The 27,164-nt window shown below is 37.3% G+C and overlaps 1 protein-coding gene across 1 annotated transcript in view; it reads right to left on the reverse strand.

The window, feature by feature from the left end:
- LOC114645277 (doublecortin domain-containing protein 1-like) overlaps nt 1–27,164 on the reverse strand; it is a 559,771-nt gene that overhangs the window by 41,144 nt on the left and 491,463 nt on the right. Inside the window, exons 21-27 of the mRNA XM_051922996.1 lie at nt 18,720–18,904; nt 15,132–15,254; nt 14,871–14,970; nt 12,967–13,102; nt 10,158–10,320; nt 9,883–10,059; nt 6,609–6,809 (exon numbers count right to left, since the gene is read on the reverse strand). Of these exons, the coding sequence (XP_051778956.1) occupies nt 6,609–6,809; nt 9,883–10,059; nt 10,158–10,320; nt 12,967–13,102; nt 14,871–14,970; nt 15,132–15,254; nt 18,720–18,904 (1,085 nt within the window). The remainder of the gene's footprint in view (nt 1–6,608; nt 6,810–9,882; nt 10,060–10,157; nt 10,321–12,966; nt 13,103–14,870; nt 14,971–15,131; nt 15,255–18,719; nt 18,905–27,164) is intronic.

Here is a 27,164-nt window from a genome sequence, read left to right on the forward strand (position 1 = left end):
ATTCCAGGAGGCCAACCAGGATCCTAAGCTGTTTTATCGTGTGGTGGGTGCAGCAACATGCTGTACCAGTGCATGCTCCCCAACCTAACCTTACCTGTTGCCTTGATGATTCCTTCACTGAAACAAAGATTTGACTCAAAACATTTTGCAGATGTCAGCACAAACAATACTACTCAGATGACAGGATTACATTATGGTTTTCTTAGGCAAATATAGAAGAGGCCACCACTAGTGAAGTGGACAGATTGTTTTTTTACGTCTGTAAAGTATGGCTGTGAAGAAGATGACATCATGAATGCGGCTGTGAAAACTGTCAATTAGTTCATTCATTTCAGCATGAGCAATAGTTTACTTTGGCAGAGCATTACATTGATGGTGGTTTTTGTGTGAAATCAACCTGCTTATCAGATAAATCTGATAAGTTGAACCAGGTGAATTTGTCAACACAAGAAAGAAATAGCCAGTATTTTTGGTTTCAGACAAAATCGAGGAATTCAAGAAAATATATTTGCTCCCACTTCTAATGCCCAATGTTGTCACCCAGTATTTGTCTCAGTTGTGAAAAAAGTTTAAGATTACCTTCAAGAGGATGCGCAGAATGGTAATTTTTGAGTTTTGGACAATTATTTGGCAATTTGTGCATCAGAAGACATTGCCCTTTTCTCTGTATTGGAAAATGAACTGACAGATCTATCAGCATACAGCAGCTTGAAGGGTTAACTTGAACTTGTTGCATTTTAGATATTACTTCCTAATGCTATACTATCCATCACTGTCACAATAGGCAATCGATTGTTTACTGCCTTTCATCACCACATATTAATATGATATTCTACTGTGGCTGTCACATAAATTAAAGGCAATAAATTGAGAGCAACTCTGGATGCTTCCCTGGAAATCAGCCTCTCTCCTCTCACACCACAACTTGATCAAATCATTTCAGGCATCTTACTGAGAGTAAGCATTATACTTAGTTCAAATATTGTAGCTGCCAATCACATAGCAATCATTTTCATGGCAGAATACCTCTTTATTTATTTTATTGTTTTCCATTTGTCTTGAAAAGTGGGCCCTACAATACCAACAGATTCTTAAGTTGGCTTTGAGTTGCAAAAAGATGAGAGTACCATCTCTAAATTGGCATGTTCTGAGTAAATGTATGTTGTGCAGTAAAGTGTCCTATGATGGAACGATTGTCTCTTCGCTGTTGGTTCCTGACCTGCACCCAATGCTACAAGCACAAATTCAATTGTCCTTTGGTCCTAAATTGGATTAAATGTGTTCAGAATATGTAGATGGATATTGTGGGTTAGGAGGATTGGCAATGCTGAAATGAAGCTGGTGTGTGTTTGTGTGTAAATTTGTTCCCTTACTATTCCTTTTCCTTAACCTTTCTCAGTTAAGACACTCAGTAGTTGTATTATCTCAATTTGTACAGGTATCTAAGAGAACTAAATATGCCACATACTTCCATGGCCACTTTGCTATGACATTAGTTGTTCCTCAGCTCCCTTTTGTCCTTCTCTTTTTTTTGTAAAGGTTTACTGTCTCATTTTTGGTTTCTATGGTTTTTGATTATTAGCTCTGTATTAAGATTACTGGGTTTCAAATATCGCAAGTTCCACCGTGTTGGAATTCTTTCTATTCTCTATTTTTCATTTTGTTTAAGCCCAGCATCCCATTGTGCCTGTTACATTAGATTTTAATCCTAACATTTTTTTAAATTGGACTCGCATGTTAAATAAGTAAGGTATTACTTACAGTGGCCCCAAAGGGGAAGTGGCAGAAAATTTTTTAACAAATGCTGCACACAAAATAAAAAGTGACACAAACAAACAGGAGATTAAGCATGCAAATAAAATGTGACACACACAAACAAGAAGGGATGTTTGCAAAATAACACATGACGCGTAAAAACAAGGGGTATCACATGCAGAATAAGAGGGGTGTCAGCAGATTCAAACAAGTGCCTAGAAAAGGTCCATACTGTATCTGGGATAAAGGGGATGAATTATGAAGAAAGATTAAAAGAGCCGAGCCTTTTAAGTTTAAGCAAAAGAAGACTAAGAGGAGACATGATTGAAGTGTTTAAAATTATGAAGGGAGTTAGTACAGTGGATCAAGGCTGTTATTTTAAAATTAGTTCATCAAGAACACGGGGACAGAGTTGGCAACTTGTTAAAAGTAAATTTTGCACAAACATTAGGACGTTTTTCTTTACACAAAGAACGATAGACACTTGGAATAAGCTACCAAGTAGAGTGGTAGACAGTAAGACTTAAGGGAATTTCAAAACTCGACTTGCTGTTATTTTAGAAGAATTAAGTGGATAGGACTGGTGAACTTTGTTAGTCCAGTGTTCTAATGTTCTAATTTGAGTGATTGTCAAACCTGTCACATAATAATCACACTTTAATATACCAGAACCGTCTGCCTACTTACTGTAAGACTGCTCACTGTCTGACAAGATTATGCACAGAGAAAAACTTCTTATTAAAATGTTATGATGCCTCCATGACTACACTGAGATTGATGTATTTTAGAATTTACAACAACAAAAATGCTCTTTGTATTCAAGATGAGTGAATAACTAAATCTGTCAACAAGTGAGCTGCGGTGGGCTGGTGCCCTGCCCGGGGTTTGTTTCCTGCCTTGCGCCCTGTGTTGGCTGGGTTTGGCTCCAGCAGACCCCCGTGACCCTGTACTTAGGATATAGCGGGTTGGATAATGGAAGGATGGATGAACAAGTGAGACCAGTAGGCACATTGCAGTATTGTCAGGCAGCATAAGGTGTATGCGTGTTCACATGAATCTTGTTTTGGAATTTGTTACATTAACTGATAGTCAGACTTCTCTCAAAGACATGCTTATTGAGTTTAAATTAGCCGGCATAGGCTTGTTTATGTCTTATTTTGGCTCTTCCTCACCCTCACATTAACATACATAGCAACCAGCATTTATTTCACCTTGATTATTCAATGGTGGAACTGAAATCGCAATGTATGTAATGCCCCAGTATATGTTCACACAATGTATAAAAAGGAATCATTCTATAGAGTTACTTTTGGTAAACTAGAACAGCATCTACATTAAAATGGACTCTATGTCTATATGAAAATGAATTAGTCTGCTCGCTGCTGTCATCGCGTTCACTGAGAAGTGATTGACAGTTCTTTCGATTTGAATGTATACCTACCATTTCTGTATACTCAACGGCCATTTGTGTGCGACACTTGCCAGACTTTGTTGACAGTCCTATTTTTAGCACATTTTATTTTGTGCACCGCACTTGTCTGAATTTACTGACATCCTACTTATGTTGCGCACGGCAACCTTTGTTTGTGCACATTATGTTTTATTTTGTACATGACTCCTGTTTTCATTTTCTATTGCTTCCTTTCAGGGCTACAGTAGTTACTTCCTAGTTTGTATCTGTTTTTAATTCAGAAATTACAAACTAGCTATGTTAATGTTTATTTAATGAAGCAGGAATTTAGATACATATGAATTCTTTTTTGCTTTCTAGTATTTTGCTTTTATTAATTTTCTGTTTATTATGACAATGTTTGGTAATAAGCAGAGAAATGGGTAACAGTAAAATAGTTGCCCTTTAGCAGTCATTGTTACTTGACGAGGTGTCTGCTATACTTGTCATTAATTGTCAGTCTTCAGATAAACTTAAGATATTGAAATCTACAGAAAAAAATTAATTAAAATGAAAAAAATATATATAAGGGAAGTACTACAAAAGAACAAAGTTCTTTCTGAATGCAAAATAAGAGAAGAAATAAAAAGGACAGTTAATTTGACTTTGTCTTAAGTTGTGTGTGTACAAGAATTTATAATCAATGAGCTTTAAGCTGGAAGCACAATACATAGAGTGTAGTTGCAAGAAATTAAACACGGTGAGTGTGTTAGACCACGCAAACAAAAGAGAGGCTCATTTATTTAATGTCTCACATATGTCAAACCACAACAGAATGGGAAAAGCAAAAAGACAGTCTGAGACTGCAGTTGAACTCAGAAAACCTAAAAAATGTTTATTCAGCCACCATCAGTAGCAGGTAACATGTTAAAGAGCTGTCAAAATATAGTGAACTTATTTTAGGAATTTGAAACTGCCCTGGGAAGTTGAGAGGGAGTTGTATAATCCATCATCCCCTGTGATTTCTTTTTGATGATCTGATATCCTCAAATCAATGAGATCAACCAACTGCAGTCTTTAAGTGTGAGGTGCTTTCCAACTCGAAGTCATATAATGGGATACCAGCCTTAGTTCTGAGGAGTCCTTTCAGTTTATTATTCCTGATTAGTATTTTATAGAAACGATTCAGTTTATTTTAAACCTTCCTTCTTTAGTTAATCTTTTATTTATTCAATGGTTGGTATTAAAATTTCTATCCATTATCTTTAGAATGTGTATCTTTTATTGATTAAAAAAATCATATTAATGAGTTTTTTGTTGGATGAGGATTTTGAAGTTTTATCTTTTCCTTTTTGGAATTACATAACAGCTAAAAACTGAATGATACAGAGGTTAATGCTTATGGAAGAGTACTGGAGCATCTTTCCACCCTATAGACATTATAGGTGGAAATTGCTATGAATGTTTTATAAAAATATGGAGATTAATAAGTGTTTTTTTTTAATTATTGGTCATACCACAATTCTAGTAGCTGCCCTACCGTGTTCTTGTGTAATACTTGCACTTATGTTCTCTTGATTCTGACCGATTGTTTGTCTCTTTCTGTTGTTCTCAAGTTTTGCATTACATGTAACAAAATAGCATACTTCTTGAATGGTTAGTGAGAGAGGTAAAGTGGCATAAGAAACTTTTGATAGAATAAATAAAATGTGGCAGAGATGAGGAAAGAAACCTTTGTTAAAGTACAAAAAGTTGTTTCCTTGTAGTTTGACAGAGTGAAAACTGACAGTTGATCCAAAGTTATCTTAACATTTCAATATTCAAGCTTTCCAAATTGAAGGTTTCTATATAATACATTGAATTTCAACAAAATATACAGGGGTTTTCAACAAGTGAACCACTGCACTAAAGTCATCTTGATATTATTGAGCATTTAATTACACGGTACTTTAGAAAATGCAAAACAATATAATTCAAAGCTGCAAAATTTCATAATGCAGTACTATATGATTTGTAGACCTGCTTTCCCACATCACTCATTGGCCAGAAGTCCAGCCCCATAAGAGCTTATTCACTGTGTAACATTGTAATTCACATAATATTAATAAACACTGTACACTAATAGACATGTAAAATTAAAGGTTAAAAGTTAAAGAAAAGTGAGCAAAAACATATCAGTAAAATAATATGCCTTGTATTTGTGTATATTCAAGATGTTTCAACAAGCAGAAAGTCTGTGCGCCCATGCAGTTTCACAAACTTCAGTCGCGGCTCACCATTATAAATATAAATGTAATGATGGCAGGCTGCTCTACAATTTAAATGCTCATTCACATCCGAGCATGTTTCTTTTTTGCTCTGAAGATCGTTTTCCGTTGTTTTTTTTAACAAAATTTTAGTAAAATCACATGTGTTTGGGATGTTGTGAGCATAAGACTGGATGACTTGATATGTGGATTATGTGACATTTTTTTATGTCTGTTCTGCAAGAACACAAGATTAATTTTTTTTTCTTGACTTTATAGAGTAAGTACACTATACAAAATATCATTTTTGGTGGACTATTCTTTAAGAATGGACTTACTGTAGGCTGAGAATGTCCTTAAAGCTAGATGAGCATTTAATGATCATCTGGTTAAGATCACACCACAGCTTCATAATGTTTAGCACAGGTTTGGTGAACAGGAATTGATGAATTATGTTGGACTGGATTGACTGTCTTCATGAAAATTGTTATTATGTACTTATTATTATGTTATTATTTACCAAAGGAAATATAAGAATCAGGATAGGTTCTAACAATGTCTTTGCATACAACTTTTTTTGCTGTTCATAACCAACTAGCCAAATAACTTTAATATTAAAAAGCTTAAAGCATTGTTACAAAATTAGTAGTCCAAGAAATAAAATACAAAAACTGAACCTTATATCCACAAAAAAAACGAACCTTATATCCACAAAAAAATTAACCTTATATCTGTATATTTAGTGCCTAATAGGATAATGATTTCTTGTTAAAATGTAAAAAAGGCCTGTATCACTTATAGATTCTGAATTAACAATGTTTTTGAACTCCCTTTTCAAATGCTTGGTTAAGAGTTTACTGATCTTGTTGATTACTCTTTTAGCCTCAGTTTCATCTTCATATCTTCCTTTATCCAAAATAAGAAATCAGGCTAATTTACTTGTTCAGCATTCTCCCCTGTTAATGAGAATAGATTTTTTTTCTTGCTTTTTCCTGCAGTTACTGATGACTTGCTTCTTTTTCCATCAGCCATCTCATCACAAGTCACACTTACAGTACGTACTGCATTCCTCAGTCTATGTAGTTCTTCATCATATGTTGGCACCATGTGGTTGCCTACACACTCTGTTTTGCTTCCAACCTCTACAGTCTTTCATCACAATCACCATCATTTCTTAATATAAATAATTAGTCAGTATTTAAGCCATTTTTACTTACCGGTCCTCTTCTATAGGTATCCACCGTTGGTTAATATCATCAGGCTTCTTTTCGACCAAATGGATTTCTGATCCTAACTGAACAACGCCACCTAAAACTCCAACAACAAGACTGGGGACTTTGCAGTTTGAAATGTACCCATCTTTGAACTCAAACTGCTGTCGATGCACTGGTAGGTTTCTGACTGACAAAGGAAGGGGTCTAGGGAAAAACAAAAATAAAACCATATGATTTAGATGTGTTGAAATACTACTGGTTCTAACAAAAGTTGGATTTTTCATAGAACATTATTTCCTTAATATTGTATATTTTATTATGGAAAGTATATTCATCTGATTACTCTCACATTGAAGATGCTCGTTAGATCGATTGGTGACTTTAAATTGGCCTTAACTGTATTAATGAATGTGTGTGTGCGCATGTGTGTATGTGTGTGTGTGTGTGTGTATGCTCTATATAATGGGCTAGAAGCAAATCCTCGAATGATCCCTGTTAAGCACCTAGGGCTACTATAGTAGGCAGTGGTTTTTCTTGAGACTGAACTAGATAAGCAGGTTACAAAATAAATACATTGTTTAATAGTGCTTAATACTTTACATATACTGCATATACTAAATGAATATTCCAATTGTGATAAGAGGTAGCCCTTGTGGGAGCCATCCACAATATATATTAAAAAATAAATATAACAAATATGGTGCCTTTTTAAATAAAAGTAACCACAGGAAGTGGTACACAAAAGGACAATTTCAAGGACAAAATAAACAAAGCCAAAAATTAAACCTGCTGTTCTGTGAGTCTGGTGAGGTGGCTCAGCCTATGACCCACCACAATACTATAGAAAGATCTATCTCTTTCTCACATCTTGTCTCTCTCTTTCTCAGGTCCTGACCTCGTTCCCTCCTGCCAGTTGAGTGTTTGCTCACTTTCTTCTCATCTGGCTATGAGTCATCTTTAAACCCCACTGCTGGGTCACTTCTGGTCAAGTCCTGAAATAACTTCCTGGGTCAGGAACAGACTTCAGTATGCTTCAACGGCACTACACTAGAACTCTCATGTCCCTGAACCTTATCTTTAAGTAACCCTTAAAAAGCCAAGCCTCTAAAGCAGTTGTCTGTTTTCATAAGTAAATAGCATTGTCCCATTTGTTCCATTTTTTCTCATTTCTTGGTTGCCTTCTGCCTTGGGCTGTAGTGGAACACTTCATGAACCTGATAACTTCCGCTGGTGACCTTGCGTAATGCACTTGTAGAGTGTGCACCACACATAGAGTCCATATCAGTACCTACCCCTGTGCCCTTGTGTTGTGACACTGTTATGTGAAAGACCTCTCTTGTTGTTATTGTGTGTTACAGCAGCAGAGTCTCTCTCAGGACTCTCACCTGCCCTGTGCATATACTAGCACTGGATTGCTGGGTACTCCCTCACAAAGTATAATTGAAATGCTGCATGTTTTTGGCTTATGACTGATGTTTTCTAGCAGTAATTTCTTCCACAGAACGGTTCATGGGAAAAATTTGCCACAGTGATCAATGTACTATGAAAGGTATTTGTAAACAAACTCTATTGACAAAAGTATTGGGACAAACCTCTCAATTATTGAGTTCAGGTGTATCATTCAGACTTATTGCCACAGGTGTATAATATCAAGCTCCTAGCCATGTAGTTCCATTTAAAAACATTTATGGGTCATTCTGAAGATTCAGTGACTTCAAGTGTGGTACTGTGATAGGATGCCACCTCTGCAATAAGGTAGTTCATGAAATTTCATCCCTGCTCGATATTCCATGGTCCACTGTAAGTGGTACTACTGGAAAGTGGAAGCTGTTAGGAAGAACAGCAACTCAGCCACTAAGCTGAAGACCATGTAAAGTCACAAGTGGGGTCAACAACTGCTAAGGTGCATGGTGTATACAAGTCGTCAATGCTCTGCTGATTCTATGGCTGAAGAGTTCCAAACTTCCACTGGCATTCATGTAAGAACAACAACTGTGTGGCACAAGCTTCATGGAATGGGTTTCCATGCATGCAAGCCTCACATCACCAAGTCTAATGGCAAACATCGGATGGAGTGGTGTAAAGCACACCACCACTGGACTGTAGAGCAATGGAAACGTGTTCTATGGAGTGACGAATCACGCTTCTCTGTTTGGCAGTCAGGTGGGCGAGTTTAGGTTTGGCGGATGCTGGGATAACCAACTGTAAAGTTTGGTGGAGGAGGGATAATTGTGTGGGGCTGTTTTTCATGTTTGGGGTAGGCCCCTTACTTCAGGGAAGGACAATCTTAAAGCTTCAGCATACCAAGACCTTTTCAACAACACTATGCTTCCAATATTGTGGAAACAGCTTGGGGAAGGCCCTTTTCTATTCCAGCAGTACTGTGCCCCAATGCACAAAGCAAGGTCCATAAAGACATGGTTGGATGAGTTCAGTGTAGAAGAACTTGACTGACCTGCACAGATCCCTGACCTCAACCCCATTGAACATGTTTGGGATGAACTGGAACGAACACTTCGAGCCAGGAATTCTCAACCAACATCAGTGCCTGACCTCCTAACTTTTCTACATAATGAATGGGCACAAATTCCCACAGAAACACTCCAAAAACACTTGGAAAGCCTTCCAAGAAGAGTTTAATCTGTTATAGCTGCAAAGGGGGGATTAACTCCATATTAAAGTCTATGTGTTTGAATGTCATTAAAGTCCTGGTTGGTGTAATGGTCAGGCGTCCCAATACTTTTGTCCATATAGTCCATCCATCCATTATCTAACCCGCTGAATCCGAACACAGGGTCACGGGGGATAGCAGCAGCCAATCCCAGCCAACACAGGGCACAAGGCAGGAACCAATCCCGGGCAGGGTACCAACCCACCACAGTTGTCCATATAGTGTACATATAAAACTGTCTGCCTCAAATAAATTATTTAATTTGCAAAGTGTAATTATCCAGACATATACATAGTATGTAGCAGTTAGTGTAGTGTATATTAAGAGCACATATCTTTCACATATTTGTTTGAAATCCTTCAAACATCGATTTAAGCTCTAGTGTTATAATGAAAGATAATATATCATCTGTTGAAACAAGCTGTTTAACAATGCAAACCCACTGAGGCTGAGAAGGAGTGCTTATTTGATTACCATGGTATTAAAAGCAAAATGTGTTGTCTGTTTGTCTGCTGTTGAAGTTAAATGCCTGTGTTTAGTGACATTTTGGCATAATGAGAATAATGGTATGCATTGCAAACTACCTGGCAACAATAACATGCTCACTTGTACTTATGGTAGAGATCTTTATTAGTGAAGCTGTGTCCTCTGTGATTCTGAACAGCATTTTCATCATTGTTGTTATCATCATCACTCAAGTGCTGAGTTTCTATTTGCCAGGGATATTTAAATGGTACATATTTTTTCTCCATTTTCCGATGAGCTTTTGTATGTGAGTCTTCTCTAAAAGGAAAGTATAGCAAAAATATTAGCTTTACAACATGAATTTTACAATTTTACCAGTAGATGAAATACCTTACAAAAACTGTTTTTGAACTTACAGTTCTTTACAGACTTCTTCACTTGATTTATTTTCATTATATTTTTCCTGTGTTGCAATTTCATCAAGATCTTCTTTGTTTTCTTCTTCACTTATTACTGCACACTCAGCTACAATCAGCTTAGCTCCCTGTACCAGCTCTCCATCAACCTGCATAACCAAACCTAGATAGATAGATAGATAGATAGATAGATAGATAGATAGATAGATAGATAGATAGATAGATAGATAGATAGATAGATAGATAGATAGATAGATAGATAGATAGATAGATAGATAGATAGATAGATAGATAGATAGATAGATAGATAAAACAGACTATCCATAAGCCATCCATCCATTTTCTGATCCTTTTATGAAAATCAGGGTCATGGAGAGGCAGCATCTATCCCAGGAACAATAGACATAAGGTAGGAACAGGAGGTATGGTAACACATCATGCTTATGTATAGTATGTATACACAGCCAAATTAAAATCTAGAGCGGCCACGTAGTTCTCTGAAACCCAACGAATGTCAATGAAACTATAACACAGAGAAAACAGAGGATTTGTTGTCCATCTATCCATTATCCAACCCGCTATATCCTAACTACAGGATCACAAGGGTCTGCTGGAGCCAATACCAGCCAACATAGGGCGCATGGCAGCCCAGCGCAGGGCACACACACACACCCACCAAGCACACATTAGGGACAATTTAGGATTTCCAATGCACCTAACTTGAATGTCTTTGGACTGTGGGAGGAAACCAGAGCACCCGGAGGAAACCCATGCAGATACGGGGAGAACATGCAAACTCCAGGCAGGGAGGACCTGGGAAGCGAACCCATGTCTCCTAACTGTGAGGCAGCAGCGCTACCGCTGCACCACCATGCCGCCCCGATTTGTTATATCATAAAAATTTAATAATACATGGAGTGTACAGGGCCTTGGAGGTGAAAGTACAAATATATGGGAAAACAATAAGAATAAGCCGTTCAGGGCCTTTTGGTCCCCTGCCTGAGCTGCTTCTGATCGAAGCCTGTCTATCACTTCTACAATTAGAAAAGAGCAAGTGAACTCCCAGGGTTATTCTTACATAACTCTCCCTAGCAGTCTCATGTGTTCCTACATTCTTGAATCCCAACCACAAAGTACTGAGTAAGCCAACCCCCTAGAAATTTCTTCAATATACTAAGGTGCAGCAAGACATATATTGGATAAAATATTTCCCTGTGGCCACCTAATGGCATGAGGGACTTCAGACATACTTCCTATTCTCCTGATGTGTCCGAGACCTACGTTAGAGGCCTGAGGCACTGAAAAAAGTGTGCAATACAGAAGGGCACTGGGAATACGTACTGACAAAAGAGAACTGTGACAAAAGCGTGCAGTGATAAATGAGCTAATTGGTGAGTTAACTGGCCACCATTTTTATCTTGGGCAGTTTCTGTGAAAAAAGTGCTAGAATTTAATTTAGCAGAAATTAACAAAATAATATATCCCTTGCACATTGAATTTGTTATTAGCTTTAAGAGTTATGCCATGTGCTGACATTGCAACTGCCTTTGAAGAGCTTGTAAATACATTTAAACACAAAGCATATTATATCATAAAAGGAAATGAAATTTTATTTTGGTGTATTATTGTCTTAAATTTAATTTATTTGTTGATTCCCTTGTTTGTGATCTGTGTGTAATAAATTAGCCTAGCCATTTAAGAACATTGCACACACAAAAGGAAACAGGAAATGTGTTTTATGTCATTATAGTAACTTCAATGTCTTTGTGTATGGACTTATACAAAAACTATCTGTAATAAGTGAGCCTAAGAATACAGCCCAGAGTGCCGTGCAGTTTGCAACAGAAAGAGAGATAGAAACAAATACCTGCTATTAAGGTAGCAGAGCATTCTGATGGATATGAACATGAACCTGTGTGCACAGTTAATCATTTTTAATTGTAACCTGACATGAATTTTTGGCCATTCCTCCCACTCCTACATTCAAATCAAGATATGTTTAGCTTAATTGCTGCCTAGAACAGTTATTGCAAACAAATGGAGGTTTAGACTTGTTGCAAAGGATTGTATAGTAAAGGTACCCTTTTATTTACATGGGTCATTTGTGTTATACAGTATGTATATAGAGTTTCTCCTTGCGTTTTATATTTTGTTATGCTACACATATATTTCACGCATATTACTATAAAGATGTCTTTCCAGTAAACTATACTAATCCTCAACCCTAAACTCATTTTTTTGCTGCCCACATTTTACTGCACACATTTGTCACTGCACTCTTTAGTTGGTGCTAATTTGTCTGCACCTTTTTGTCCTGCATACTTTTGTTTTGCCACTAGTGGCTGATAATGTTACTGACTCCAGGGGTCCATACGCAGTATTAAGGGCGTACTGCTGTCTATCAAAGGTGGCTTCTCATTACTGGCAATGACAGTAGTACTACCACTAGGGCAATATGCAATATAAATTAAGACAGTTTTGTACCTTGGATTTTTTAATGAACTTTGAAAAAACATTTCATAGCTATAGTATTAGAAAGTTTGATGCAGGTCTTTTTTTCCTTGTAAGCCACTTTTTAATATTGAATGCCCTACTTAAAGTTTAACATAACATTGTCAAACTCCCCTTAATTCAGTTCAGGGTTGTGTGACACCTAAGGCTATCCTGGTAACACTAGGTGCAAAGCATCCATCCATCACAGGATTCATTCATGCATACATCCACACTGACACTCAAACTCACACCCACACAATGTTTATTGAAACAGAAAAGGGAAGTAAAATAAAAGAAAAAGAAAGAGACAACGCACCTTCATTTCTATGCATGGCCCAGTAGTTGCGAATTAATGAAATATCTGATTCCAGGTTGCTGAGAATAATTCGTTTCTTGTATTCAGCCACAGATAACTTGGGGTCAATGAACTTCTCACCACAGGACACATAGACCTTTTGATGAGTTATGAAAATAATTGTACAATTCTGACCTTTAGTATCAGTTATTTTTTAGAATTAAAAGACAATCACTTCCTATAGAGTCTACTGGTTAAATATAAAATCATATCAATACAACATACAACATTTTATGTTATTCATTCCAGAACTATAAACAGCATAATGTCAGAGGGTGATTTGGCCAAAAGGTTTTTTTATATCTATCTATCTATCTATCTATCTATCTATCTATCTATCTATCTATCTATCTATCTATCTATCTATCTATCTATCTATCTATCTATCTATCTATCTATCTATCTATCTATCTATCTATCTATCTATCTATCTATCTATCTATCTATCTATCTATCTATCTATATCAGAGTAAAGGGCTAGTTCCATTGGACGGCCTGAAAGACCTGACCTGACGACCCTAATTGTTGTTGCACTGAACCTTCTGCTGGTAACACCATTGTAGAAATCATAGAGAAGTGTGGCGTGATGCGGATTGTGATAAAGTCAAATTAAGCAAAGTGACCTGCAGGTGAATACAAATGAAGAACTGTTCAGGTGTGTTTAATACAGTTTGATGATGTCAAATTTAAACAATGTATTCTGACATCTGAAGAAACACCATTGTAAGCAACTAATTTTTTTCCCCAAGCTGAGCCATACTAAGAGGGTAATAGAAAACTAGACAGATGTTGTTTCAACACTTATGACTTGACTTTGCAAAACCATGAAAGAATATATACTGTGTAATCAGGACCCCAGAATACAGAATGAGGAGCATGGTAATTAGGGGAGCACAGAAGAATACACATTGTACATTTAAGGGAGCAAAGGTAGGTCCATGCTTCCACCCATAAAGGTGGCCAAAGAGATGCAGTAATTAAAAAGGTGGTATTAAAGTCTTGCGATACAAAGGGAAGAACAAGCTGTCCAAAAGCAGTAAGGGGACTCTCTACTCTTTATTTAGTACTGTATGTTATAGTATGTCATCAGGAAAGCTGTATGTCACATAGCTGTTAAGAAACAGTGTTGTCTGGTGGTAATGAACCCTGAGCTGACCTAAGATGCAGTGAAGAGGCTGCCACTAGTAAGAAGTGTGGAAATAAAATGCAGAAAACAATGATTTGTTGCAGTGGAAGAAGCAGGTGTTCTGTTTAATCAAGGTAACCAAAATTAAAATGTTTATTAAAATCAAATATGTATAAACGTCATCTTTGCTTTTTTATTCCTTCATTTTTCTATTGTTCTTTTGTTTTCTCTGTATCAAGTTTGAAGTAAATGGATGTATCTGTTATTATTATTTGTTTGGTTGAGTAGAATTCTAATGTAATGTTCTGTTTTTTTATCTAAAAATAAAGAAACAAATAAATGTCATCTAAGTTGGTTGAGAACATGCAATGATACAGTGTATTACAACACGCACCACACACCAAACCACCTAATGATCCCAAATTAGGACCCAAGCACTGCCATGCAACAGGTGACACCTCAGCACCCCACTGAACAGTGTGAGCTTTTTTATGGTGGCTGGAGAGTCAATCCTTCCACCAATCCCCGGGTTTTCCCTGCAAGTTGGAGGACCTGCTTGAAGTGCCGGATGCAGGTTAACATCATACCCAAGGCAAAACAATTGCAGGTCAAAGGCCTCGCTCAAGTACATATCTTTTAATGTACAAACATACACCCAGTTTATTAATTGTACTAATATTCCTTGATTTTATTCTGTCAAAATAATATTTCAATTATTTCTGAATGTAATTTTACTCACCAGCTGATCTCGTTGTGTAACTTTAAGATCAGTTAGTTCTCTTCCATCTGCATCAAAAAGCCTCCGAGCAGCAAATGGTAAGTTCAGAATGACAGTACACCTGTGAATGCCACAAAAAGATGTTATTTTACTCATATAATATATTATTGCTTACATTGATAAACTCTTCACTAGTGACCATAAAAACTATTTTCAATTTTGTTTTCCAGACTAACATTCACACCTTTCATCAAACATTTTTTAAACATGCTTATTGACTACCTTTCAAGGAACTGTTGAAACTCCAGCCTGTGTATCTTCTGGACACTGTCCTCCTCGTGGTCTTCAGTGGTAGATTTCTTCTGGTCACATTTCTTCTTTTTAGGTCTACCTGTAAACTTTTGGCTGCAAAGTACACACACTTAATTATTTTCTCTTTATAAAATGTATAAAATTACTTCTGAATTATTCTAAAATAAGGTCAATTTTTTCATTTTAATGATTACTACCATATTTGTAATTCTAGTACCCATATTGTTTTTCAATTTTAACTTCTCTAAAATCAGGTTTCATCTTAAAATTGATGGTGTCCTACAAAGAAACTGTTGTCAAAAATCATCCAAGTTACTCATTGGCCCTGTTTCAAAGAGACTATCTGTACCTGTCCAACCTGACATCTCCATCTTAAAACCCAAAAAGACAGGGATGAGAAGCTCAAGATTAAGCAGCTTTCACCATTATGCTCTCCAGCAGGTTTCTGGCCTTTCTGAGAACCCTTTGAAACGTTCATTACGGTGTGATAGGTTTACTGCCCTACTCAACCTGATGCATGCTGTAGTAAGACACCAGGTAGATGGAAAAACCTGTGCAAACCGATCTTGCTGTATTAGTTGAGACTGCCAGCTTTTAAGAACTTTCATCTGAGCTTAAAGTGGTTTATAGAAAATATAGCAGGTTTGATTTCGTTCATGTTTATTTCAAGTGCTATATTAATTCTATCATTATTCTAGTGATACCATTTTGTGTTCTGCTTTTTGTATGATTGCCATCATTTTCATCATTTCTCTATACAGCCATGGTCATATTATTTATGGTTACTATTATGTTTTCACATTTCTCTGAACAAAATGAAAATGAATCATTTTGAAGTAAAAACCAATTCAGTTTAATATAATCCTGCTCTATGATGGAATGGCATCTCAACTGGGGATGATTCCTGCCAGGATGTAAGATGTTTCTTTATTTGTTTTTACATGGTTGTAATAATCTTCATTGGGCAATATCTTGGAAGTATATTTTTAATAGACAGAAAAGGTTAATATTTTGTTGTTTTTTTTAATTTGGTCATGCATGAGATCCCTGACAAGGTTGACTGATGCAAGCACTACCACTTTGGAACGAGAGGGAGTGCTGTCACTACTGATATCCTCTCCCTTTTCCACAGCCTGGGAAAGATGCACAGTGAGGGCATCTCCATATGCATATCCGGCCTTGACGTCCACAACAACTTTGCCCCTTCCAGTCATTTTGCCATAAAAAGGGGAGATGCAGGAAGGTTGCATCTCAGAACCAACCAGAACCCGAGTGCGATATTACTGACAGAGCGAATGACAGGGAGCTTGCATTTGGCTGACTTAGCATTAGAGTCTTTTCTGTTGTGCTTCGCGAACCTCATTTTTGCTTTAATTTTGATCATTTGTGTTCAAATTAAATAGGACCCCCACATTTCTCTCTGCTCTCGACTTCCACCTTGCTGCCGGTCCAATTGTTTAAAATGAATCAGAATCCTGGCTCTTTTTAAAATCATTTTGTTTAACATTAATATGCTGTAGGGCGGCACGGTGGTGCAGTGGAAGTGCTGCTGCCTTGCAGTAAGGAGACCTGGGATTGCTTCCCGGGTCCTCCCTGCGTGGAGTTTGCATGTTCTCCCCGTGTCTGCGTTGGTTTCCTCCGGGTGCTCCGGTTTCCTCCCACAGTCCAAAGACATGCAGGTTAGGTGCATTGGTGATCCTAAATTGTCCCTAGTGTGTGCTTGGTGTGTGGGTGTGTGTGTGCCCTGCGGTGGACTGGCACCCTTCCCAGGATTTGTTCCTGCCTTGCACCCTTGTTGGCTGGGATTGGTTCCAGCAGACCCCCGTGACCCTGTGTTAGGATATAGTGGGTTGGACAATGACTGACTGACTGAATATGCTGTATTAGATGACTGATGTCTGACCAAATTACAACATATATGAAGAGAAAGGTACCAGAAAGTTCAAAGATAGTACTTGGGTATGTTTGTTTTTTTTTTTAGGATTGCTTAGTGATTCGTTTTATATATGTTATGGAGAATCAGCCTCGACACTGACAGCCACTGAGACACACAATGTCCAAAAAGCACACATTTTTAATTTTCCTGCTTCTTTTACAGCACACACAGTGTACAAAACACCACAATAATGTTCACAGTCCTTTCCTTTTCTCTCTCTCTCTATCTCTCTCTCTTCTTTTTCTCTATTTTTCTCTGCCACCTCCACTCCTCTCCCGCAAGCTCCATCTTCTGCCTCCCGACTCTGGCTCTCCGAATGGAGTGATGCGGCCTCTTTTATATTGTCCCCGGAAGTGCTCCAGGTGCTGCCGCACTTCCTGGTGTGGCAAAGTGCTGCATGGGCACCTAGAAGCACTCCGGGTGTGGTGGAAGTGCTGCAGTCAAGGGCTCAGGAATTGTCCAGGCGACCCCTGGTGGTGGCTCCGATGCAATCCAGGGGGGCTGCCCTCTTGTGTCCCGAGGGAGATATTGCCCCTCTCCTAGTCCTTCTCTTCTCTAGGTGTCCCGGTGGGGCAAGGTCCCTGGTCGTCTGCCACAATGTACATAAAAGCTTGACGGCTAGGTACATATTTTTTATTTAAACCACTGTTGTTTATGTAAGTATTTATTTGCCCTCATGCTAACAAACGTAAATCTGCCAAACAAAGAGACTGCATAGTGGCTTGAACTTAATCATGACAACAGTGGCCCTTTTCTTTTGTTTGACATAATCAGTTTGACACGGAGGCGGCTGTTGGCAGATTTTATGCAACTGAATTTTCTACAGTATACACAAAGTAGGATCTAAAAGGTAAGGCAACTACTACACCCTTAAAATGTAACAACAAAGTGCATAATATAAGCACTATTTAATTTAATATATACCTTGCAATTTTTTTGTTTCTGATGGCATAATATTAATATTAAGGCATAATTTTCTATTTTCCAGGCAGAGTCATTTGGCAGTGCCCACAATCATGAGAAACAACTTAAAAATATTCAGAGTGATGTCAAATGTCTGATCGCTTCTTCTTGCCTAATGGTACATTTCAAAGGTTTAGCTTTATTTACTTTGCACAAAAATTGACTTCTTGCTATAGTAGAACAAGGTAATTAAGAATTAGAAATGAAATGAATGCATCAAAGACTTCAATTTCAGGCTTGACTTTACCTAAAAGATTAATTTTTGGACATTTGCATTTCTTCCACACTGTTCAGTGGACAGTGTAACGTCACGCAGCTCATCATTCAGAAGTGTCTGCTGTGCAAATATCTATAAAAATATTTAATCACCTTAAGAAAGTAACTCGGTTTATTAAAGTAGGAGGAATCCAAGGATGATAGCATTTCCCTTATGCACCCAGAAGAATTCACAGGTCATTAAAGACAGACTCAACTAGGGCTAAATTTCATTTGTAAAACAATTCTTAAATTTTCTTGCCTTATGATATTAAAGATTAACCTTGTAGCATTTGTTCTGTTTTACTGTATAAGACAATGAAAATTACCCCAAAAATAATCCAGTATATACTGAATTCCTTGCACTGTATTAAAAACAGAAAAGAGAAGAACATTACTATTACTTTTTTCTTAAAATGTTTGCAATATCTGGTCCAGTAGTTGTTATAGCCTTCGTCTGGTCTTTCTCTCCATTTCTTAACACTCTTAATCTTATATGGATGTGACTTTCTGGAGCATGAAGGATGGATGGTTTCCTGAGTGGTGGGGCATGTGGAATTAAAGAACCCTCAAGAGGCCAGTTGAATTCCTGCAATAAAGTGAGAAATTTGAATTGTTATTTCACATTACAGGGAAAAATACACATTTAGAGCCAGTGCATACAGTAGGTTTAATTAACCAGACCACTTCTAATTGGACCCATTATTTATAATGTAGATGCTGTCAAAACCCCAAGCAAACCCAGTTTCCGATTCACTCTTGGTATACCTGCAGAGAGAGGATAGAAATAGCAGGAACCCCTGCATCTCAGTCTGGCTTTAGCCAATTCAGTGGGTGGAATTCCTTAGGAGGTTAATAAAAAAAAGGGCAACACTAGAGTGGGTACATCAGCAGGAAAATGTGCCCAATAAAACAACTTCAGAGAATATCAGTCCAGAACCCTGGTAGCTCCTGTCTCCATACCAAACCAGGAAGAACAAATTAAGCCAATCTTTAACATTCTAAAAGATAACTGAGATATTCCTCCTTCTAAACAATGAACCAGAAGTCCAAAGTGGGCAGCTAACCACCTGTCAAGAAGGACACTTCATACCCCAGCAAGACCCACTCCCTTTTCACATTGATTAAACTTTTAAACAATCTCTTCAACTGAGAACTCTATTTCAGAAAGGTTGACTTGAAACACCCATTTCCATGGCAGAGTCATACTATAATTATTCTACCACAGATAGAATTAAAGCAGATTTTTATGAAGGAGAATTAGGAGAAGTTGTGCAAAGTTTGCAAACCAAAAATCAAAGTCCATCGACTAACAAGCCTGAGAGTAGTGCCTAAATTCAAAGTCAAAAGAAACAAAGTGCGGGGTCTGTCCAGGAAAATGACAAACAAAAATGTTCTCGTAACACCAAGGTTTCTATCCACAAACTCAGATAATAACCAGAATGTTGTTGAGCTCCCCTATATACCCGCAAACCCAAGACATCACAGGTCGTGATCTGCCGGTTGTCCTGCATAGCAAAGTACAGCAGTACATTACCAATCCCAAAATAGTGGCATGCAAAGAAAAACAAAATGGCATTGTAAGTTTTTAGAAAAATGTTTTTTTTTTCTTTTTAAATTGTTACCACAATAAGATTCACCAACCTCCAGACCCCTTAAATCAATGATCTCAAACTCTGGTCCTGGAGGGCCGCAGAGGCTACAGGTTTTCATTAATTAGTGACCTGTTTTTGCTGCTAATCAACTTCTCTTGAATTAAATTTAATTAACTTGCTCTTGAAGACTCAGACCCCTTGTTTCTTTTTCCTTAATTAGCAGCCAAACAACAATGAGATATAAAATGAATCAAAACATGACTGTCAAACTGTGTCCATCTGAAAGTAAAGAAAGGTGAAGGTCTCTGGAATGTTGATCTGTGCAGATCCGCAAAACATTTTAACAGTGCTCTTAGAAAAGAGAAAATCTACAATTTCAGAAATGTATGCTATTACACAATGAGAGCAGCAACAAGCCATGGAATTAAAAAACGAGTTTAATTAATAATGAGAATCGGCACCTAATTAAGCAACTGGTTGGAGTGAAATTGGTTGAGTTTGAGGCCCTGACTTAGTTGGTCTTCTGTTGGCTCACTTACTTCACGTTTCATTTCTGTTTGGGTGCCATTTAAGGAAAGAAATGAAGCGATTCAGGGGAACGATGAAGAAATTCAGGAGAACAAATCTTAAAAAACAAGTTAATTAAAATGAAAGGAAATGGAATTAATTAGCAGCAAAAATTGGTCACTAATTAAGAGAAGGGTTAGAATGAAAACCTGCAGCCACTGCGGCTCTCCAGGACCGGTGTTTGACACCACTGCCTTAAATGAATAAAAAAACAAAGTTATAAAAGTGTATAATGAAAGCAAATCATAAAACCTTTGACATTGTAGAGTCATCCAAGTTGACTGCATCTTAGTAATATGACAAATGTAAGTATTAACATATGTTTTTTATTTGAAGATGTCTCCCTAAAGCAATAATGCAGTGTACAAATGCTTAATATTAATTTTCCAATCCTTTTTTCCTACAGACTGTTTCCTCTGAGACTCACCTCCGGGCACCGAAGTCTCTAATCCTGCTCTATCAAATTTACACTACAGAGAGACAGTGATGCTCACATTACAGATGATGCAGTTTCTCGCTGCCAATAAAGTTTACTTGTGTTAGTCTTTTATGATCTTGTGAGGCTTTTCCCCTTCTTGATAAATAATGCTATCTTGTTTATACACTATTCTTGAGTTGTTAGTGAACAATGTCTTTTTTTTGTAATACTCAGGAACTAAAAAATCTATTTTGTGTCTAATTCTGTTCCAATATTCCATGTTATGTTTAAGCCACATATTGTCTAAACACTTTAGGGAAATTATGGAATCAATTTCTCAAATACAGTTAGGTACCCAGGACAACAGACTAAAAACATGCTGGCTCTGAAACTCTACTACTTCTCCTTTTCCAAATTAAACTATTTCCTCAAAGTTAAATCTTCCTCAGGCTTAGATCATGACTGTATATCTGCTAGCTGGGTCTGCCTTTTTCTTAAAATTTGCAAGACAAATTACTTCTACTCTAACAGGATCCTTAGCACCAGGCTATTTCCATCTTTCACCCCTCCTAGCAAAAAAGGTCTGTAGGTCAGACTACGAGTGCCTTCTTTTATTTTAACATTTTAACACCCCATTCTGGTAAGCATAATCTGTAAATGTTTCAAAAGCATCAAGTGCTATCTTTATACAGTATGTACTATATTAGGAATCCATAAAAATATTAACAGATTGAGAATGCCTTTTACATTGGATCTGATCAAGGATTGTATATGCGCATGAATAAACTAAGCACAGCTGTCTATAACATTCAAAGAAACAGCACGACTACCACCATTAATAAAACGTGGAAACAAATAATTACAGAAGTTGTAAAGGTACACGATTAGTCAAAAATGTGACAGAACAATCAAGAGAGTAAATTACATGCATTTAAAAGGGGAGATTGTTACTATACAGGCAGTGCACACAGGAATAAACCATAAACAAAGAAAGACTAAGTCCTATAAACTTAATATTCCTGGAATAAAAAATACAGGTTTTATATTAAATTTCCAAAACAAAAAGCCCAGACAGAAATGTTGACTAAGAAACAGCCCACAGTAGAGCATAAAATGAACCCACTGGTCAAAGATTTGAGCAATAGCCTGAACGCACCACAATTTAAGGGTTAAGCAGAGGGTGGACGCTGGAACATTAATAATAAAATGTAACAAGTATGTCATAAACCCCAAAATAATTAAAAAGGACTTGCAAATACTGGACTGAAAAAATGCAAAGGCAAAATTCAAGAAGCTCACAGAGGTCAAAAATCTAAAACAGTAGAGCTGAGCAGAATTTAGAAAAAATGCTTCCACAGACGCTAGAAGGCACAATGGCACTGCAAAGGCTGAAAGACAAGTTCTGCCTTAAATGCACACACACCACTACAATTATGCAACTGCTGAATAATTAACATTGCTAAGCAGCTCAACAAGATGGGCAAGGTCAGAAACAAAAGGCAGTTCATGAAAGGAGAACTGAGATCCTGACAGGCATTATCCAAATTTAAGATTTAATAGTACAACCTATTTATTACAAATTATAACAGTAATGTATACTTCTGCTTTAACTTCAGACCATAGAAAAAAATGTATATCCAGTACTGTAGTCTGACTAGCTTGATGGAGCTTTATCAAGCGGCATACTGCAATACCCTTGATTTGACCTAACGAAATTAGCATGTGATGAGGCCTTCTGGAAGATTTTTCAAGCTTTTTAGAGTTCCGTTTGGGTTTCATGGTGCTATGTCAACATTTCAGCATACGAGGTGAGATACAAAAATAACCAGATTAGTAAAAAAAATATATTTATTCATGAACTACAAGCTTTCTAAACATTGTCACCTTCGATATACTCCCCCTCCCGATCTCTACACCGCTCCATACGTATCTTTCATTGATCGAAACAGTGCTGGAAGTCTGCTTGCTTGAGGCTCTTCAATAGGCTTGCCGTTTCTGTCTTCACTTCATCCATTGAAGAATAATGTGTTCCCTTCAGGTCACTTTGGCTTTACGGAAAAAGCATTGTGCGCGGGAGCATTGTCTTGGTGAAGGACCCACCCCCCTCTCAACCAGGGCATTAAATGTCTTCCACATTTTCTTGTCTTTCCTTCAAACGTTTGTACCACTCAAAAATTTGTGCACGAGACAAACTGTTATCACCGCACACTGTTTTTATCATTTCATAAGTTTCTGTAGTAAATTTAGCAAGAAATTTGATGTTGATTTGCTGTTCGATTTTTTCACCCAACATTATAGCGGCAACTCGTGTAGCGATTGTTGTGCAAATACTGCCTGGGATATTCACAAGATATATCTAGCCAGTTGGCGGTTTGAGAGGGGGCATGTAGGTGGGGATTTAGTTCTATGATTCACGTTCAGCCGACCTCCAGACGATTTTCCAGAAAAGCTCCAAGCCAAGTCCAGTTATTTTTGTGTCTCACCTTGTATGATGGGAAAAATTTTGATTAATTTTTATGGGCTTTCTTTATAAGTTGTGTTGATTTACCACTTGTTTTGTGGGGGGTTCCTTGTCCTAAAATTCAAATTGATGATTAACTTTTTCATTTTGACCTTACTTTTGATTCTTTGTAATTATTTGGACTGTTTTGACAGCCATATTCAATAACACCACTTTGTCTTTAGGGTAGAACCTCATGTTTCCATAGCGGTATCCTTGGATGTCATGACCTTTTGGGGATGACACAACCTGATAAAAAGGTCATCAAGTTCATTTCTCATTCTGAGTTTGTGGATTCCTAAACTAAGTTACACGTTTTTATATGTGAGTTTATTTTATATTTCTTTCCTTTCCATTCTTTTGTTTATGCAACATGTGAGTCATATACCGTGACTACACTTGTCATGTAAATGATAGTTTCGTATTTTGGCATCTAACAGTTTGATTGTTAGTTAGTGTGAAATTCAAGTAGGCCTAGTGCTAGGTTTTGCTTTGGTTTTTGAACTTATTTCTGAGTTTACTTTCATTTTTGATTTGCCCCAGTGCTGTGTTTGCTCGCATTTCCATCTAATGAGGCTAGGGATCTGCACTGGCAATCGGAAGGTTGCCGGTTCGAATCCCGTAAATGCCAAAAGGGACTCTGCTCTGTTGGGCCCTTCAGCAAGGCCCTTAACCTGCAATTGCTGAGCGCTTTGAGTAGTGAGAAAAGCACTATATAAATGCAAAGAATTATTATTATTATTAATCTTCTAGTTTTGACCTGGCCTGGCCCTAACTAGGATTCTTGTATTACATTATTATTTTTTGGTGTTTTCTTATCTCTTACAATAATCTCTAGAGACAGTTCCTTGTAACAAAACCCTTTTTGCCTTGACTTTTACCAAAATCTTGTCTTTGATCAGATTGGTACTAACCTCTGCTTGTATTTTTTTACTTTGATTTGTTTGCCTCACTTTGTGGTTTTGACGCTAGTAAGGCTTGACCTTCTGGTTTTGAACCTTTTATTTTTGAAGTCTGAATACTTCTTTTCTCCTGGTCAGAATATTTTGCTAGCTCATCTAGCACCACACTTCCATTCTCAATATTCAAAAGTGCTTTCATTTTCAGAACCACTTGTAATCGCCTCTTGCATCTCCAAGTGGTCTTAGAAAGTCTGCTTTGAATGCCAATCCAAAAAATGTATATTGGTGACCTACAAAACCAACTACTTTGAGGGAGGTTAGGAGCACGTGCTGACACAGCGCATTGCTGCACCCACCACATGACAAACCACCTCAGGATCCCAGATTAGGACCCGAGTGCAGCCATGCAATGGGTGGCATCTCAACACCACACAATTTCAGATGGAATGGAACAGTGTGAGGTATTTTTATGGTGGCTGGAATGCCAACTCTGTCACCAACCCCCAGATTTTTCCCTGCAGGTTAGGGGGCCTACATTCAGGGATGGATGCAGATTAACGTCATACCCAGGACTGGGAAATTGCAGGTTATGGGCCTTGCTCAAGGGCCCAATGAAGCAGAGTCACTTTCAGCATTTACGGGAATTGAACCGACAACCTTTCCGATTACCAGTGCAGACCCCTAGCCTCAGAGCCACCACTCCACCCCATCTAATTTGGCTACTCAGAAAAAAAAATTCAGACCAAAAAAAATTTTTTTGAGCATTATCACAATCTTTCAATGTAACTTTGGTGCATGTGTTCTTAAAATTAGAACAACATTCATAGTATCTTTAAGTGTTAGGGTTAGACTTAGGGTTAGGGTTTAATTAACCCTAAGAAAATTACAAACCACTTAGACTAATCTTGCAAATTAAAATTGCTAAAACAATGCATACATATAGTGCAAGTGTTAGGTTAAACACACTTTAAATACAGCATATCACAACAGCGCATGCTTGTTGCATAATCTTAGAAAACTAGGGGGCTTCACTCGCCACCCCCAGCCTGCGCTACGCACAAGACACTTCACATCTCTGCCGCTCGCGTATGTGCAGTTCATTTTCACCAAACAAAAAACTTTTAATTCTTGCGGATACGCCTCTTCATTGGGAAGAAACACTACTTTCCCTGATGGCAACACAAATTACACGATCTACATGTCTCCGACTTAAAGTTTAAATCCAAACAATATATTGAATCTCTTTTCGCTGTTCCGTTATTTCACCGAGTAATAATTTCCATTTGTTTGTGCTAATGCGATTGTAAGAGCCATTTTCCTTGTTCTATAAGATTCATGAAAATTTCTTAGATGACAATGCATAAATAACGGGAAGTTCCTATAATCCCCGTAAATAGATTCGCAGTGGTATATTCTTACCATTTCTAACAGCTTGGAGTAAACATTATTATTCAGTCAGCTAGTGATAGCCTTGCCTTGTATAAGGTGTAGAGGCAAACGGTTTTTAACCGTGATCGCACGTCACCGTGCCTGGGCACTTGCACTGTGCCAACCACCTTACGAGCCTTTTGAGTTTGAAGAAAATATGGACTTAACAGCACTTAATTTATGTGTTGTGCCGTACGTAAAGCGTACAGAAGAAGAAGCTAAGAACCTTTAAGTAGAGAAGAAGAAACGTGACCGCACGTAACAGTGCTCGATGGCCTACGGGCTCTTTGAATGTGAGAAATAACAAGTAAAGAAAACTTGTTTACTTAAGTACTGCACCGTACGCCAAGGCGTACAGAAGAAGAAATTAAGAACCTTTAAGTATAGAAATAACTAAAGTCTTTCAAGAAAAGCTAAGTTTAAAGAAGATGCTTTTTTCCTTTTTTTTGCCTTTTATTCTACGTGTGTAACTATTTTTTCTTTTATTCTTGTGTGGACTATTTGCTTTTACCTTTCACTAAATACCTTTAAAACGAACTCTTGGACTCTGAGAATTCTTTTGACACGCGTCTTACCCGTGCCTGATGACACCTTATATATTTCAGCAGCTACAGTGATCTTTACTATCATTTTTTTGAGAATTTTGAATTTCAGTACTTTCATTATCTCTAACCTGCTCTGCATGTGTATTGCGCCAACGTTTTTGAATTCTTTACGACGTTCTACTTTGTCATTTACTCTTTGTCTTTTATTTCTGGCCCCGGGCGTAGTTAAATCTCTTGGCACAAAGTGTCATCTCGCGGGACTTGAAAGTATCTCTCTGAAAAAGTCATGTCTTGTCCCAGGATTTTTTTTATATAATAGAGAGATAATAATTTTATGTTGCTCTTAGTGCTTTTAAATGCTCTAATGGATTACAGAAAGCAAATAAAAAATAGAAAATAAATAAGTTAATAAAGGGGCTCCAACAATTGCACAACTGTTTGTACTCATAGCTGGAGAAATTTATTTCTCAAATCTTGTGATGAGGGTCAAATGATTCTATGGACTCTTCATTGTACAAGGAAGTTTTTTTCCAGTATGAACTGGTTTCAGTAATGTCTTAGGTGTTTGATAACGAGAAGCCTGAAATGATATTTCAGACTAAAACTATTCTACTATTATAAAGGATTCTCTTGTGTTCATTCTGCTGATCACTGATAATATTAAATGGCTCTACATAAATAAATGCTAATTTTCACTCCACATGGCTCCTTTCCCTAATCAGAGGTACTGTTTAGAAGTTCAGCTTTAAATGAGATCCTGACATGTCAATAAACAAGTAGATAGATAGATAGATAGATAGATAGATAGATAGATAGATAGATAGATAGATAGATAGATAGATAGATAGATAGATAGATAGATAGATAGATAGATAGATAGATAGATAGATAGAT

Source organism: Erpetoichthys calabaricus, chromosome 2 (assembly GCF_900747795.2).
Source record: "Erpetoichthys calabaricus chromosome 2, fErpCal1.3, whole genome shotgun sequence".
Lineage (NCBI taxonomy): Eukaryota > Metazoa > Chordata > Cladistia > Polypteriformes > Polypteridae > Erpetoichthys > Erpetoichthys calabaricus.